The 12,390-nt window shown below is 43.0% G+C and overlaps 1 protein-coding gene across 1 annotated transcript; it reads left to right on the top strand.

Annotated features, from left to right (window-relative positions):
• Window positions 1–5,158: 5,158 nt before the first annotated feature.
• LOC121570423 (primary amine oxidase, liver isozyme-like) lies at window positions 5,159–8,130 on the top strand. The gene is made up of 4 exons (XM_041881884.2): window positions 5,159–6,757; window positions 6,976–7,261; window positions 7,373–7,505; window positions 7,632–8,130. The coding sequence occupies exons 1-4, from the start codon at window positions 5,185–5,187 to the stop codon at window positions 7,914–7,916; spliced, it is 2,277 nt and encodes a 758-aa protein (XP_041737818.2). The 5' UTR covers window positions 5,159–5,184; the 3' UTR covers window positions 7,917–8,130.
• Window positions 8,131–12,390: the final 4,260 nt, after the last annotated feature.

The raw sequence follows: 12,390 nt of genomic DNA, 5'->3' as shown, positions 1-12,390 counted from the left end.
AGAGCGTCCAGTGTGCGCTCTGAATGCTCCGAGAGCAAAACACTCTGAATTTACGAACGGACAGAGCGCACTGTGAGCACACTCTGGCACTCTAGAGTGAATTTACGAACACACCCATTGAAAACTACTGTCTTCAGTGACATCATAGTATTGGCAGGATGACATTTTTTATTTTGCAAATTAAAAGTGTTCTGTTTCTTTGGCCAACCCAATGAAGCCTGGTAGAAATAATCACTCTGCTTTATTTAATGGTAATTTGGAATGTCAAGTCATTGAGCATTATGGGTAAAAATTACAAAACACAGAGGAATATAAAGTGGCCAGCCAGATGTAAGAGAAGGATGAGCTTCTTTTGAGCATAAAATTAAGAAAATAAGCACAAAATTGTAGAAGGGGATCCTCCCGCAGCTTAGAATGCTTAGCATATTATAATATACATTTGAAGTCGGAAGTTTACATACACTTAGGTTGGAATCATTAAAACTCGTTTTTCAACCACTCCACAAATTTCTTGTTAACAAACTATAGTTTAGGCAAGTTGGTTAGGACATCTACTTTGTGCATGACACAAGTAATTTTTGCAACAATTGTTTACAGACAGATTATTTCACTTATAATTCACTATATCACAATTCCAGTGGGTCAGAAGTTTACATACACTAAGTTGACTGTGCCTTTAAACAGCTGGAAAATTCCAGAAACTGATGTCATGGCTTTAGAAGCTTCTGATAGGCTAATTGACATAATTTGAGTCAATTGGAGGTGTACCTGTGGATGTATTTCAAGGCCTACCTTCAAACTCAGTGCCTCTTTGCTTGACATCATGGGAAAATCAAAAGAAATCAGCCAAGACCTCAGAAAAAAATTGTAGACCTCCACAAGTCTGGTTCATCCTTGGGAGCAATTTCCAAATGCCTGAAGGTACCACGTTCATCTGTACAAACAATAGTATGCAAGTATAAACACCATGGGACCGCTCATACCGCTCAGGAAGGAGATGCGTTCTGTCTCCTAGAGATGAACGTACTTTGGTGTGAAAAGTGCAAATCAATCCCAGTACAATAGCAAAGGACCTTGTGAAGATGCTGGAGGAAACAGGTACAAAAGTATCTATATCCACAGTAAAACGAGTCCTATATCGACATAACCTGAAAGGCCGCTCAGCAAGGAAGAAGCCACTGCTCCAAAACCGCCATAAAAAAGACAGACTACGGTTTGCAACTGCACATGGGGACAAAGATCGTACTTTTTGGAGAAATGTCCTCTGGTCTGATGAAACAAAAAAAGAACTGTTTGGCCATAATGACCATCGTTATGTTTGGAGAAAAAGGGGGGTGGCTTGCAAGCCGAAGAACACCATCCCAACCATGAAGCACGGGGGTGGCAGCATCATGCTGTGGGGGTGCTTTGCTGCAGGAGGGACTGGTGCACTTCACAAAATAGATGGCATCATGAGGAAGGAAAATTGTGTGGATATATTGAAGCAACATTTCAAGACATCAGTCAGGAAGTTAAAGCTTGGTCGCAAATGGGTCTTCCAAATGGACAATGACCCCAAGCATACTTCCGAAGTTGTGGCAAAATGGCTTAAGGACAACAAAGTCAAGGTATTGGAGTGGCCATCACAAAGCCCTGACCTCAATCCTATAGAAAATGTGTGGGCAGAACTGAAAAAGCGTGTGCGAGCAAGGAGGCCCACAAACCTGACTCAGTTACACCAGCTCTGTCAGGAAGAATGGGCCAAAATTCACCCAACTTATTGTGGGAAGCTTATGGAAGGCTACCCGACACGTTTGACCCAAGTTAAACAATTTAAATGCAATGCTACCAAATACTAATTGAGTGTATGTAAACTTCTGACCCACTGGGAATGTGATGAAATAAATAAAAGCTTAAATAAATCATACTCTCTACTATTATTCTGACATTTCACATTCTTAAAATAAAGTGGTCCTCCTAACTGACCTAAGACAGGGAAGTTTTACTAGGATTAAATGTCAGGAATTGTGAAAAACTGAGTTTAAATTTATTTGGCTAAGGTGTATGTAAACTTCCGACTTCAACTGTAGATAATATAGCTAGATGTATAAATGTGTATTTAACTAATAAAATATCCACATAGTTCTGCAGATAAGCCAGTATGCTCAAAGTGATCTACAATTCTTTGTTTTCTTGTATAAACAGACATTGAATTTGCTACAACTTATCGGAGTTCCTCCTGAGATGCAAATTGTTTTGTTTCTCTGGAATTCAACATCTGAAAGTTGTCACAAGGGAGAGCGGACTCATGGGAGAAGGTAAATGAGTGGGCCATGTAGTTCTTGCACTGGCCAGTAATAAATGAGTGAATTATAGAAACATCTCTCTAAATCTAAGTCGAATGGCAGGAAGGTCAAAGGCTGGAAAATGTCTAGGTCAGGGATGGGCAACTTTGATGGTGGTGGGAGCCACAAAAAAATCTGAAATCATCATGAGGGGCGGCAGTGGCTCGCAGGTCTTCATACCCACATCCATACCCACACATGCAGCCTAGTGTTTTGGGAGCCCTAAGATTTTTTTTTTTTTTTTTTTAATTTTTTACAATTATGAATTGTGTTGTCATATTGGATCAATAGAGTATGGGGAATAAAATGTATCCAAATATACCACTTAATCCTGAAATGAAAGCTAGATTCCTTAATTGAAACATTTAACTGTCATCATGAAGTGCTTAAAGAGGCTAGTCAAAGACCATATCACCTCCTCCCTCCCTGACACACTCAACTCTCTCCAATTCGCCTACAGCCCTGACAGATCCACGGACGACGCAATCGCCGTTGCACTGCACACTGCCCTTAGCCACTTGGACAAAAGGAATGCATATGTGAGGATGCTGTTCATCGACTACAGCTCGGCCTTCAAACTCATAGTGCCCTATAAGCTCATTACAAAGCTCACGGCACTGGGTCTGAACTCCTCCCTATGCAACTGGGTCCTGGACTTCCTGACGGGCCGCCCCCAGGTGGTGAAGGTAGGCAACATGACCTCCTCGACACTGATTCTCAACACAGGGGCCCCACAAGGGTGCGTCCTCAGTCCCCTCCTGTATTCCCTGTATACACACGACTGCGTGGCCTCACACAGTTCCAACTCCAGCATCAAGTTTGCTGACGAAACTACAGTAGTAGGCCTGATTACCAACAACGACGAGACAGCTTACAGGAGGAAGGCACTCTGACGGCATGGTGCCAGGTAAACAACCTCTCCCCAATGTTAGTAAAACAAAGGAGCTGATTGTGGACTTCAGGAGGAACCAGGCTGGACACGCCCCCATCCTCATCAACGGGGCCGCAGAGGAGACCGTCAATAACTTCAAATTCCTCTGCGTACAAATCTCAGAGAAGCTGAAATGATCTAATCACACGGACACCGTGGTGAAGAAGTCACGACAGCAACTCTTCAACCTCAAGATGCTGAAGAAATTGGGCCTGTCCCTGAGGGCCCTCAGTGTTCTACAGGAGCTCCATCCAGAGTGTACTGTCGGGCTGCATCACAGCCTGTTACGGCAACTCCAGCACCACGGACCGCAAGGCGCTTCAGAGGGTGATACGTGCAGCCAAATTCACCATTGGGTGCACACTGCCTGCCCTACAGGACACCTACAACACCAGGTGTCGCAGGAAGGCCAAGAAGATCATCAGTGACCCCAGCCACCCAAGCCATGCCCTGTTCTCCCTGCTTCAATCACTCAGATGCAGAAAGTACATGAGCATCATGGCAAAAACTGGAAGACTGGCCAATAGTTTCTACCCTCAGAGCTACCTGTTCCCCCATCCCCCCGCTACTCCCCCTATGGACCCTACAGTTGTTATGATGTATATAGTGCTATCTATATTTATATAGTTTTTTTATTACCATTTTCATTATTTTATTTCACTTAGTCCTGCATGATGGAGCTCAGAGCCTAAGATTACTGTACCCTGCAATCCCACCTGCAATCCTGTACATGTGACTATTAAACACTCTGAATCTGAACAAAGTCGACACCCCGCCTCTGTTTTGGAAAAAGCTGATGGATGGGCCTGGAGAAATGTAACCACTCACAAACTCATTGATGGAGTTATGGATACAAGGACTCACCATCCATGACATCAACATATATCGTTTTAACCATGTTTTGAGGCTATACATTGTTCGTTTACATTTAGGCCTACATTGTTTACAAACATTGGTGTAAAACAAGCTTATATTTTGGATTCTGATGGGGTAGGTCTAGGACAGTTGAGCTAGCTCATGAGGCATTTATAACTTAGCCTATTCTTAAAGAATCAATGGGTATAGGCTATATCATTAATGTATAGCCTAAATCCAAAAATGGATGTAGCAACTAAGAATTATAGCTGTGATGTGTTTGTTGGTTAGAATAAGAGATCTCCTTTTACGGCTTGCCTCAGAAAGAAAAAGTGAGGCGCGCTATACACTATAAGCCTACTTCAAATTGAACACTTTCGAAAGGCTGCCAAGACTTGTGGCTATCCACTTACATCAAATGTTGGGAAGACAATGCTGGCTGCGTTCCGAAACGGAAAACTATTCCCACCAGGGGCCAGGAAAAACGGCGGGCGACAACAGACAAATCAAGATGAAGGTGGTTTTTGACTGCGACAGCGCAGTGAGACCCAGGCAAGTGAAAAACAATAAAAGCAAGATGTTTTTGTTTTGTCTGCGCATGATGCGTGGTTTATAGAGGCTTGCAAGAAGACAATGCTTAACATTAACATTAATAACAGGCTCTTGCACACCACATTTTGTGTAAAAATTGTTTAAATAGTTACACATTTAATTTGCAATCTAGGCCTACATGTACAAATAAAATATTTGTAAAAAATATATCAACATAACCAAGTCAGGTATTTATTTGACAGGAACGCACAACCCTTGCCACAGAGAGCATACAATGTGTGCGTAAAATACACTTTACGCAAGAGGAATGTTGGCCTTTATCCAAAAACTATTGGATTAAATCCCGGCAATTGCATAACTGTATTCAAAGTATGGAAAAACGTTTAATTTCTTGAGGGTGCTGCACCGGGGTGGGACGAGGGACCGAGGGGTGTGGCTCATCCCAAATTCACTTGCGCGCCTAATCTTATTTAATGCTCTTCGCAATCACCTCCTCTATCCAGAACACCCCATGGTGTTTAGATGGTCCTTAGGAGAATGACTTCATTAGCTAAATGGATATTGATACTCTTTGGCCTGATCTCAGTAATAGCGAATATTGTCTTCTTATGCCTTTACTCAAGTAGGCTGCCCAAATGCTCCTCGAAGCCGCATCATGCTTTCAAGGGCAAACACAATGAACGCAGCACGGTGTTTGCTGATCTGTCTGCCGAGGAATATCTCCAAGTCCGCGACTATATGAGTAATCAGAAAGACTTGGATATTTCTGTCAATGCGCTTACAAAACCTTCAGGGAATTTTCTCTTCTTAATTGATATGTTGCTGCCAAGGAAGGCGGATGCACTGGGCTACCTAGATAACAATAAACCCAAGCCGGTGAGAGAGGCGACTGCGGTAGTTTTCTATGGCACCCTTGGGCACATTAAAGAATATGTGGTGGGACCTCTCCCCAACCCGACTTACCACCGCGATGTCACCGTTGAGAGGTATAAAGAAGGGTTGCCCATCAATGCGCGTACGGTCACCATTGGTGAATATGCACTTATTTTCAAGTTTATTGCTGAAGAGGTATTTACAAAACTTGGTAAAATTGTGAAAGAAAGTTTTGATGTCAGTAAAGAGAAGAACCTGAATGCTTTCGAAGGCATGCCCCGGGGTGTCAAATCGGGAGAAAGACAGACATGGATATCTTTCTTTCGTGATTTGAGTGGGATGTACATCCACCCTGTAGGTTTGGAAGTTTTAATCAACCACGAAAGCACCAACGCATCTCTTTGGAGTGTGAAGAGATTACTTTATAATGGACAGTACTTCGACAGTGTGGAGGATCTTATAAAACAATATGACGCCGGGACTGTGACGAAAATTGTATATAAACCTGTCCAGAACTATGCATCACTCAAACCTAAAAGTAAACCCACCGGTTTAAGCCCTCAGCAGTTTTACCCGCAAGGTAAACGCTTCAGTGTCAAGAATAATCATGTCATGTATCTCGAATGGAGTTTTGCGTTTGGTCTGAGTTCCCTCACCGGTATGAGAGTTTTTGACATTCGTTTCAAGGGGGAGAGGATAGTTTATGAGCTTAGTGTTCAAGAGGCAATGTCAGTTTATGGTTCCATCACACCCGGCATGATTCTGACTAAGTTTTTGGACTCTAGTATCGGAATAGGGCGCTTTGCGCACGAGCTCGTTCGAGGCGTGGATTGTCCGTACGCGGCAACCTACATCGACACTTACCGATACATTGACGTCAGTGCACCTCATAGATTCAGGAATTCAATTTGCCTTTTTGAGCACAATACAGGCCGTCCTCTCAGAAAACACTTCTCGGACTTTTTCAGCAATAGTTATGGAGGCATGGTTAACAGTGCCTTAGTTTTTAGGACCATTACGGCCATAGGTAACTATGACTACTTGTGGGACTTCATTTTTTACCAGAGCGGCTCTGTTGAGACCAAAGTGCATGCCACTGGATACATATCATCGTCTTTCAATGTTGATGGCAATCTCAAATACGGACATCAGGTGGCAGAAAATACTATTGGGAACATCCACACCCATTTCATCAACTTCAAAGTTGACCTGGACGTTTTGGGTAAGTGTGTGAACAATGCATTTGGCCTAATATGAACCGATGAAAGGTCAAGCACAGTTATAAATGTTTAAATGACTTGTGGCCACTGAAGACCTGGTTTTAACCCCAGTTGGTCACATTGGTGCTGGACAAGTCTCTGCTAGTTATCTTTAATTTCAATGATATGATTATAACATGATCCTATAATTAGAATTTTGAATTATGTTTCTGTACCACAGGGGTTGAGAATGTATTCCAGACCAAGGACATGAAGTTTATGAACGTGTCTTTACCCTGGATGCCGGAGCGCTATGCCATGGTTCCTCAGCTGGTGGAGGCCCAGCTAAAGACTGAGAAGGAGGCTGCTCTCCGCTACGACACCAAGACGCCACGCTACCTTCACATCGCCAGCAACCGCACCAACCGCTGGGGCCACCAACGCTCCTACCGCCTCCAGGTGGTCAGCTTCACCGGTGACAGCCTTCCAGAGACGGAGCCAGAGGAGAAGTCCATGTCTTGGGCTAGGTGAGTCTCCCTCCTCTCTCCTCCTAAGGAAGGCCCTAATTCCTAAAACACAGGTTACAGGTAGACCAAAGGTAAAGCAGTTTGACCAACTTTTGTTATTTTATTTGACAGGTATAAAGTGGCCATCACTAAGCATAAAGACTCAGAGCAGACCAGCAGTAGCCTGTACAGTCAGAACAACATGTGGACACCAGCAGTGGACTTCAGCAAGTACATTGAGGATGACGAGAGCATTGAGAACCAGGTGTGTTTTTGGTCTTAAGTGCCGTTGTCCTTACATATATTTTACCCCTCTCTTGAGATTTGCAAATTTTCAGTTCATTGATAGATGAAGGTTTGGTAGTCACCAAATTAGTGCTTTTTTGTCTAGGACCTGGTTGCCTGGGTAACCACCGGCTTCCTCCACATTCCTCACGCTGAGGACATCCCCAACACGGTTACCGTTGGAAATGGAGGCGGAGTGATCCTGAGACCACATAACTACTTTGATGAGGACCCGTCTATTCACTCCCCAGATGGGGTGTACATCAGCCCAGGGTCAGAGGGAAACTGTGAAAATAACAAGATGGCCTGCTTTGCTGAAGATGCATGCAGCCCAGTCGTTGAACCCTTCACATACAATGGGTTTGAAGGGACCATGAAGTTTGAAGAGTGAAAAAAAAACAAGTCCCCAGTCCCAATCCTGAGTGTGCTAAACACTAAAACACTTATGAAAATGTGAATCTTGCCCAAGACAACCTTTGAAATAATTAAGAAACAACTTTGGATGGCATCAGTTACATTTACAAAACATAAGGAACACCTTCCTAATATTGGAACACCTTCCTTTGCCCTCAGAACAGCCTCAATTTGTCAGGGCATGGACTCTGGATGTCCTTTGGGTGGTGAACCATTTTTGATACACACAGGAAACTGTTGAGAGTGAAAAACCCAGCAGCGTTGCCGTTCTTGACACACTAAAACCAGTGCGCCTGGCACCTACTATCATACCCTGTTCAAAGGCACTTAAATATTTTGTCTTGCCATTCACCCTCTGAATGGCACACGTACACAAACCATGTCTCAATTGCCTCAACGCTTAAAAATAATTATTTAAGCTGTCTCCTCCCCTTCAGCTACACTGATTGAAGTGGATTTAACAAATCACATCCATAAGGGATCATAGCTTTCACCTAGATTCACCTGGTCAGTCTATGTCATGGAAAGGTGTTCCTAATGTTTTGTACACTCAGTGTATATATTAAACTCAATACAGTAGAGGTTTATATCTGTGTGTGCTATTTTGCATACTTTATCACTGCACTGAGGATTTTCAATTCACATTTGTCTGACCACTATCTGTGTGAGGAGGAAGCTGGAACTATCGTTTGATTGTTTTACTTTGTTTGTTTTTTTACCTTCCACATAGGAAAGAATCTGTCTAGTTTTCTCTCCAAATAAAAATGAAAATATTTGTTTAAAATGGGTTGGACCTCAGCTGTTTCTGTTTTTTTACAGTCTTTGAAAAGCGTAAGGGTCTTTCTACTCCCCATGGTGTCTATAGGAAATGGAAAATAGAAACCAGATCAAAGTGGTTGAATGAACTCCTCACCTCCACCCCTCCACTCACTTCATGGGAACTGAAGTTCTTGTTGTAATACCTTTTAATAAGAATTAACTTAAAATTTTGTTTCACAGTACAATAGGGTAACAAATTAAAACAGCACTGCAATTTATTTCCTGTAAACATGCATTTTGGGGGGTTTGTTGCACAAGATTTCTGCATTTTTAAGGCATTGCGAGTCTGTACTTTCCGCCATTAGACAACCCATAGATTTTGTAACATATCTTGGCGCAGCCTCCAATCCTTAAAAAAGTTGACCTGAAAATGGCCTCCTCTCCCTGGCCATCGTAAATATTTGAAGGAATGTCCATGCAGCTAAGAGGCCTCTTATGCAGAACCTTGTTCACATTTTGGAAAGATGGATTTCTGCTCCGCTGCTAAGTGACTTAGACCTGTGTAGGCTACTCATCACACACACACACACACACACACACATACACACATACATACAATGTCTACTCCCACTTATGTTGCAAAACGTCTGTTTAATTTGACATTCCACTTTCAATAAATTCTACTCAGACTGTGTAGACATTCAGTTACAGACCAGATGTTAAAGTGTTACAACTGTGAGGGGAATGCATACATTGAATCAACACTGGAGTTAGTGGTTTTAGAGAATACGTTCCTATAGAGATTACCACATCTGGGTTCCCATGATTTCAGTCAGACACTAAGGAAACTTTGGTTTGCCCTCCATTCTAATTAATGGTTGCAGCCTGCAGGCTAGCTTGGTTAAAACAGAAGAAAGTTGAGTAAAAAAAAAAACTATCAGGAGAAAGCAAAGGAACTTAATTTTCCTAACTTGACACCTGACCCAGAAACCACATCCCCCCTAAATAAAGAGGAGATAACTGCATCTGTGTTTATGTCAGGGACATTTTCCACTGGATTCAAACTCTCAGCTGCGTAGTGCTGGTCACTCCAACTTCCTCGCCCTATGACCTTCCTGCTCCACTAACCATATAACGGTCATGAGTCATGACCTGTAGACTGCTCCAGTTACTGGTAAGAACCACCACACACTGATTTCAGAGGTATGGCAAAGACTGGTTGTCAGCCTCTCCAGAAGCACTTCCTTAATTCTGAAAAGTCACTCCCTTCACATTCTGAGAAGATCCATTGGCCCTTGGAGTTGAAAAGTCTGCACAAGGATTACTAGACTTAGACTAAGCAGTAAGAAGACTTGAATATAAGAATATACACAGGATAGCCTATAGCCTACATAGAAAGATAACACATTTCTATAAAACATTAGATCAGTTGCTGGCCAGATAAAACCACACATCTTTAGCTATTTACCTGAGTTCACTTGAGTTTATGATTTACATTTCATAATGAAAGACCCATGCACAACTATTAGGTAACTTCAACCGTGAGAAATATTTTTCTTTATGGCAACAAGAAGGTGTAGCAAAAAAGACTTAATGTCAGGGTCTCTTGGTTCAGTGCATACTGTGAGGAGTCTGAACTGACTTGGGAAAGTATGTTGGAAGTTTCTAGAAATAACCCTACTGTCATAACAAGACTGTTTATCATTTGGTTTCTCTTGGCAGACTGCCTGGCGAGACATCAAGAGCAACATACGTGTCACACGCTATGGCTTCATCTGTCTATTCTCAAGGGCAATAGAGGGGAAGTTGCCTATAAATTGAGGTTTATGATAGTATAGTACAACACTTCATTTGAGCCTGTAGTCCTTAATTAGTCTAGTTTCTCTTTCGACAACAACTTCTATAACAGATGTATAAATGCTGAACAGACAAGAGGACATCAACTTTATGGCTACATTTTATTGTGTAAACACAGTGATGCTATTTTAATATGCTGATCTATCTATAATGCAACACATCGGATGATTGTTTATTCAATATGTCAATGTGCTTGTACCTGTCCCTATTAAAATAAACCATAAATGAAATTAAATCTAGGCCTATGTATGGTGTGAGACCCTCAGTGTTTGACTACCCTTTGGAACTTCCTCAAAGGAAAGCCTCTCCAACTAATGAAAGAGGATGCTGACAGAGTCCAGAAACTCAGGGAGGAATCCTAACATGTGATCTGCAAGGATAACTTTCACAAAAATCTCCCATTGACATCAATGCATTATTTACGCTAGAGCCTTGTAATTCCCTGGTGCTAAAAGTCAATGTCCACATTGGTCCAGCTCGTCTCCAGTAGACCATTATCCTCCTTTTATAACGTGGTGAACAACAGCAACACCAGACAATGTAATGAACGCAAGGTTTAGTCTCTAGTGCATAATGCATCATCACACTTGTGATGAATGTGTTGGGGATGTCTGTAATCATTAACTAATAGACCTGGTTTGGTCATAACTCATAGTTCCAAACAGCCACAGCTCAGAAGCCTGATCTCCATACAATTTTTCATTTTTATTTCACCTTTATTTAACCAGGTAAGCCAGTTGAGAACAAGTTCTCATTTACAACTGCGACCTGAACAGACAACCACCGGCTGAACATTGAATATTTGGACAACTGTGTGTTTTTCTCCAGTTTATCAGTACAGTTCACTGGGACAGATGGTACCTTGGTGTGTAGGGCGGTGATGTTGGTGATGTGGTCTATGGCAAGGGTATTATTGGTGATGGCGTGCCCGGTTTAACCTCTGTTTTAACCCTGTTTATTAAGCCTGGTTAAAGCACTTTGGTAATCAATGTGACACAATTAAGACAATTGCCTTGTTAATCACACAAGTATTTGTGTAGACATAAACAAGTGTCAGGAGCGACGTGTATGCAGTGAGTGAAGTCAAGCGCAGGACACAGAGATACTAGCAGACGTACTTTACTAAATGTAAAGAACAAAACAAAACCTCCGAACCAGGAGGGAAAAAACACCATACACGTAATAAGACAAAAGCGATGCCGATACCGCCTAGACACAAAACAATAACACACAAATACCAAATGTGAGACAAGGGTAATTATAGGATATACAATCAAACATAATAGACAACAAGTGTAACTACTCAAGACAAAACAAGTCAAACACCGAAACATCGATCGGCAGTAGCTAGTACTCCGGGGACGACGAACGCCGAAGCCTGCCCGAGCAAGGAGGAGGAGCAGCCTCGGCAGAATCCGTGACAGTACCCCCCCCTTGACGCGCGGCCCCAGCCGTGCGCCGACCCCGGCCTCGGGGACGGCCAGGAGGACGCGGAGCAGGGCGAGTCGGATGACTCCTGTGGAACTCCGTCAAGAGGGAGGGATCTAGGATGTCCCTCCTAGGGACCCAGCACCCCTCCCACTCCACGAGATACTGCAGACCCCCCATCCGACGTCTCGAATCCACGATGGAACGGACTGAGTACGCCGGAGCCCCCTCGATGTCCAGTGGGGGCGGAGGAGCCTCTCGTATCTCATTCTCCTGGAGTGGACCAGCTACCACCGGCCTGAGGAGAGACACATGGAACGAGGGGTTAATGCGGTAATTTATGGGCAGTTGTAACCTATAACATACCTCGTTCAATCTCCTCAGGACTTTAAATGGCCCAACAAACC

Source organism: Coregonus clupeaformis, unplaced genomic scaffold, assembly GCF_020615455.1.
Source record: "Coregonus clupeaformis isolate EN_2021a unplaced genomic scaffold, ASM2061545v1 scaf0057, whole genome shotgun sequence".
In the NCBI taxonomy this organism is placed as follows: Eukaryota; Metazoa; Chordata; class Actinopteri; order Salmoniformes; family Salmonidae; genus Coregonus; species Coregonus clupeaformis.
The sequence above is the reverse complement of the archived record's forward strand: the minus strand, read 5'-3'. Positions and strand labels throughout refer to the sequence as shown.

Excerpts from the sequence above, each read along its gene's own strand:
- LOC121570423 (XM_041881884.2), top strand. The coding sequence starts at position 5,185 with ATGGTCCTTAGGAGAATGACTTCATTAGCTAAATGGATATTGATACTC. Across the intron at positions 6,758-6,975 it reads AGTTGACCTGGACGTTTTGG|GGGTTGAGAATGTATTCCAG; the intron begins GTAAGTGTGTGA and ends TCTGTACCACAG. Across the intron at positions 7,506-7,631 it reads ACGAGAGCATTGAGAACCAG|GACCTGGTTGCCTGGGTAAC; the intron begins GTGTGTTTTTGG and ends TTTTTTGTCTAG.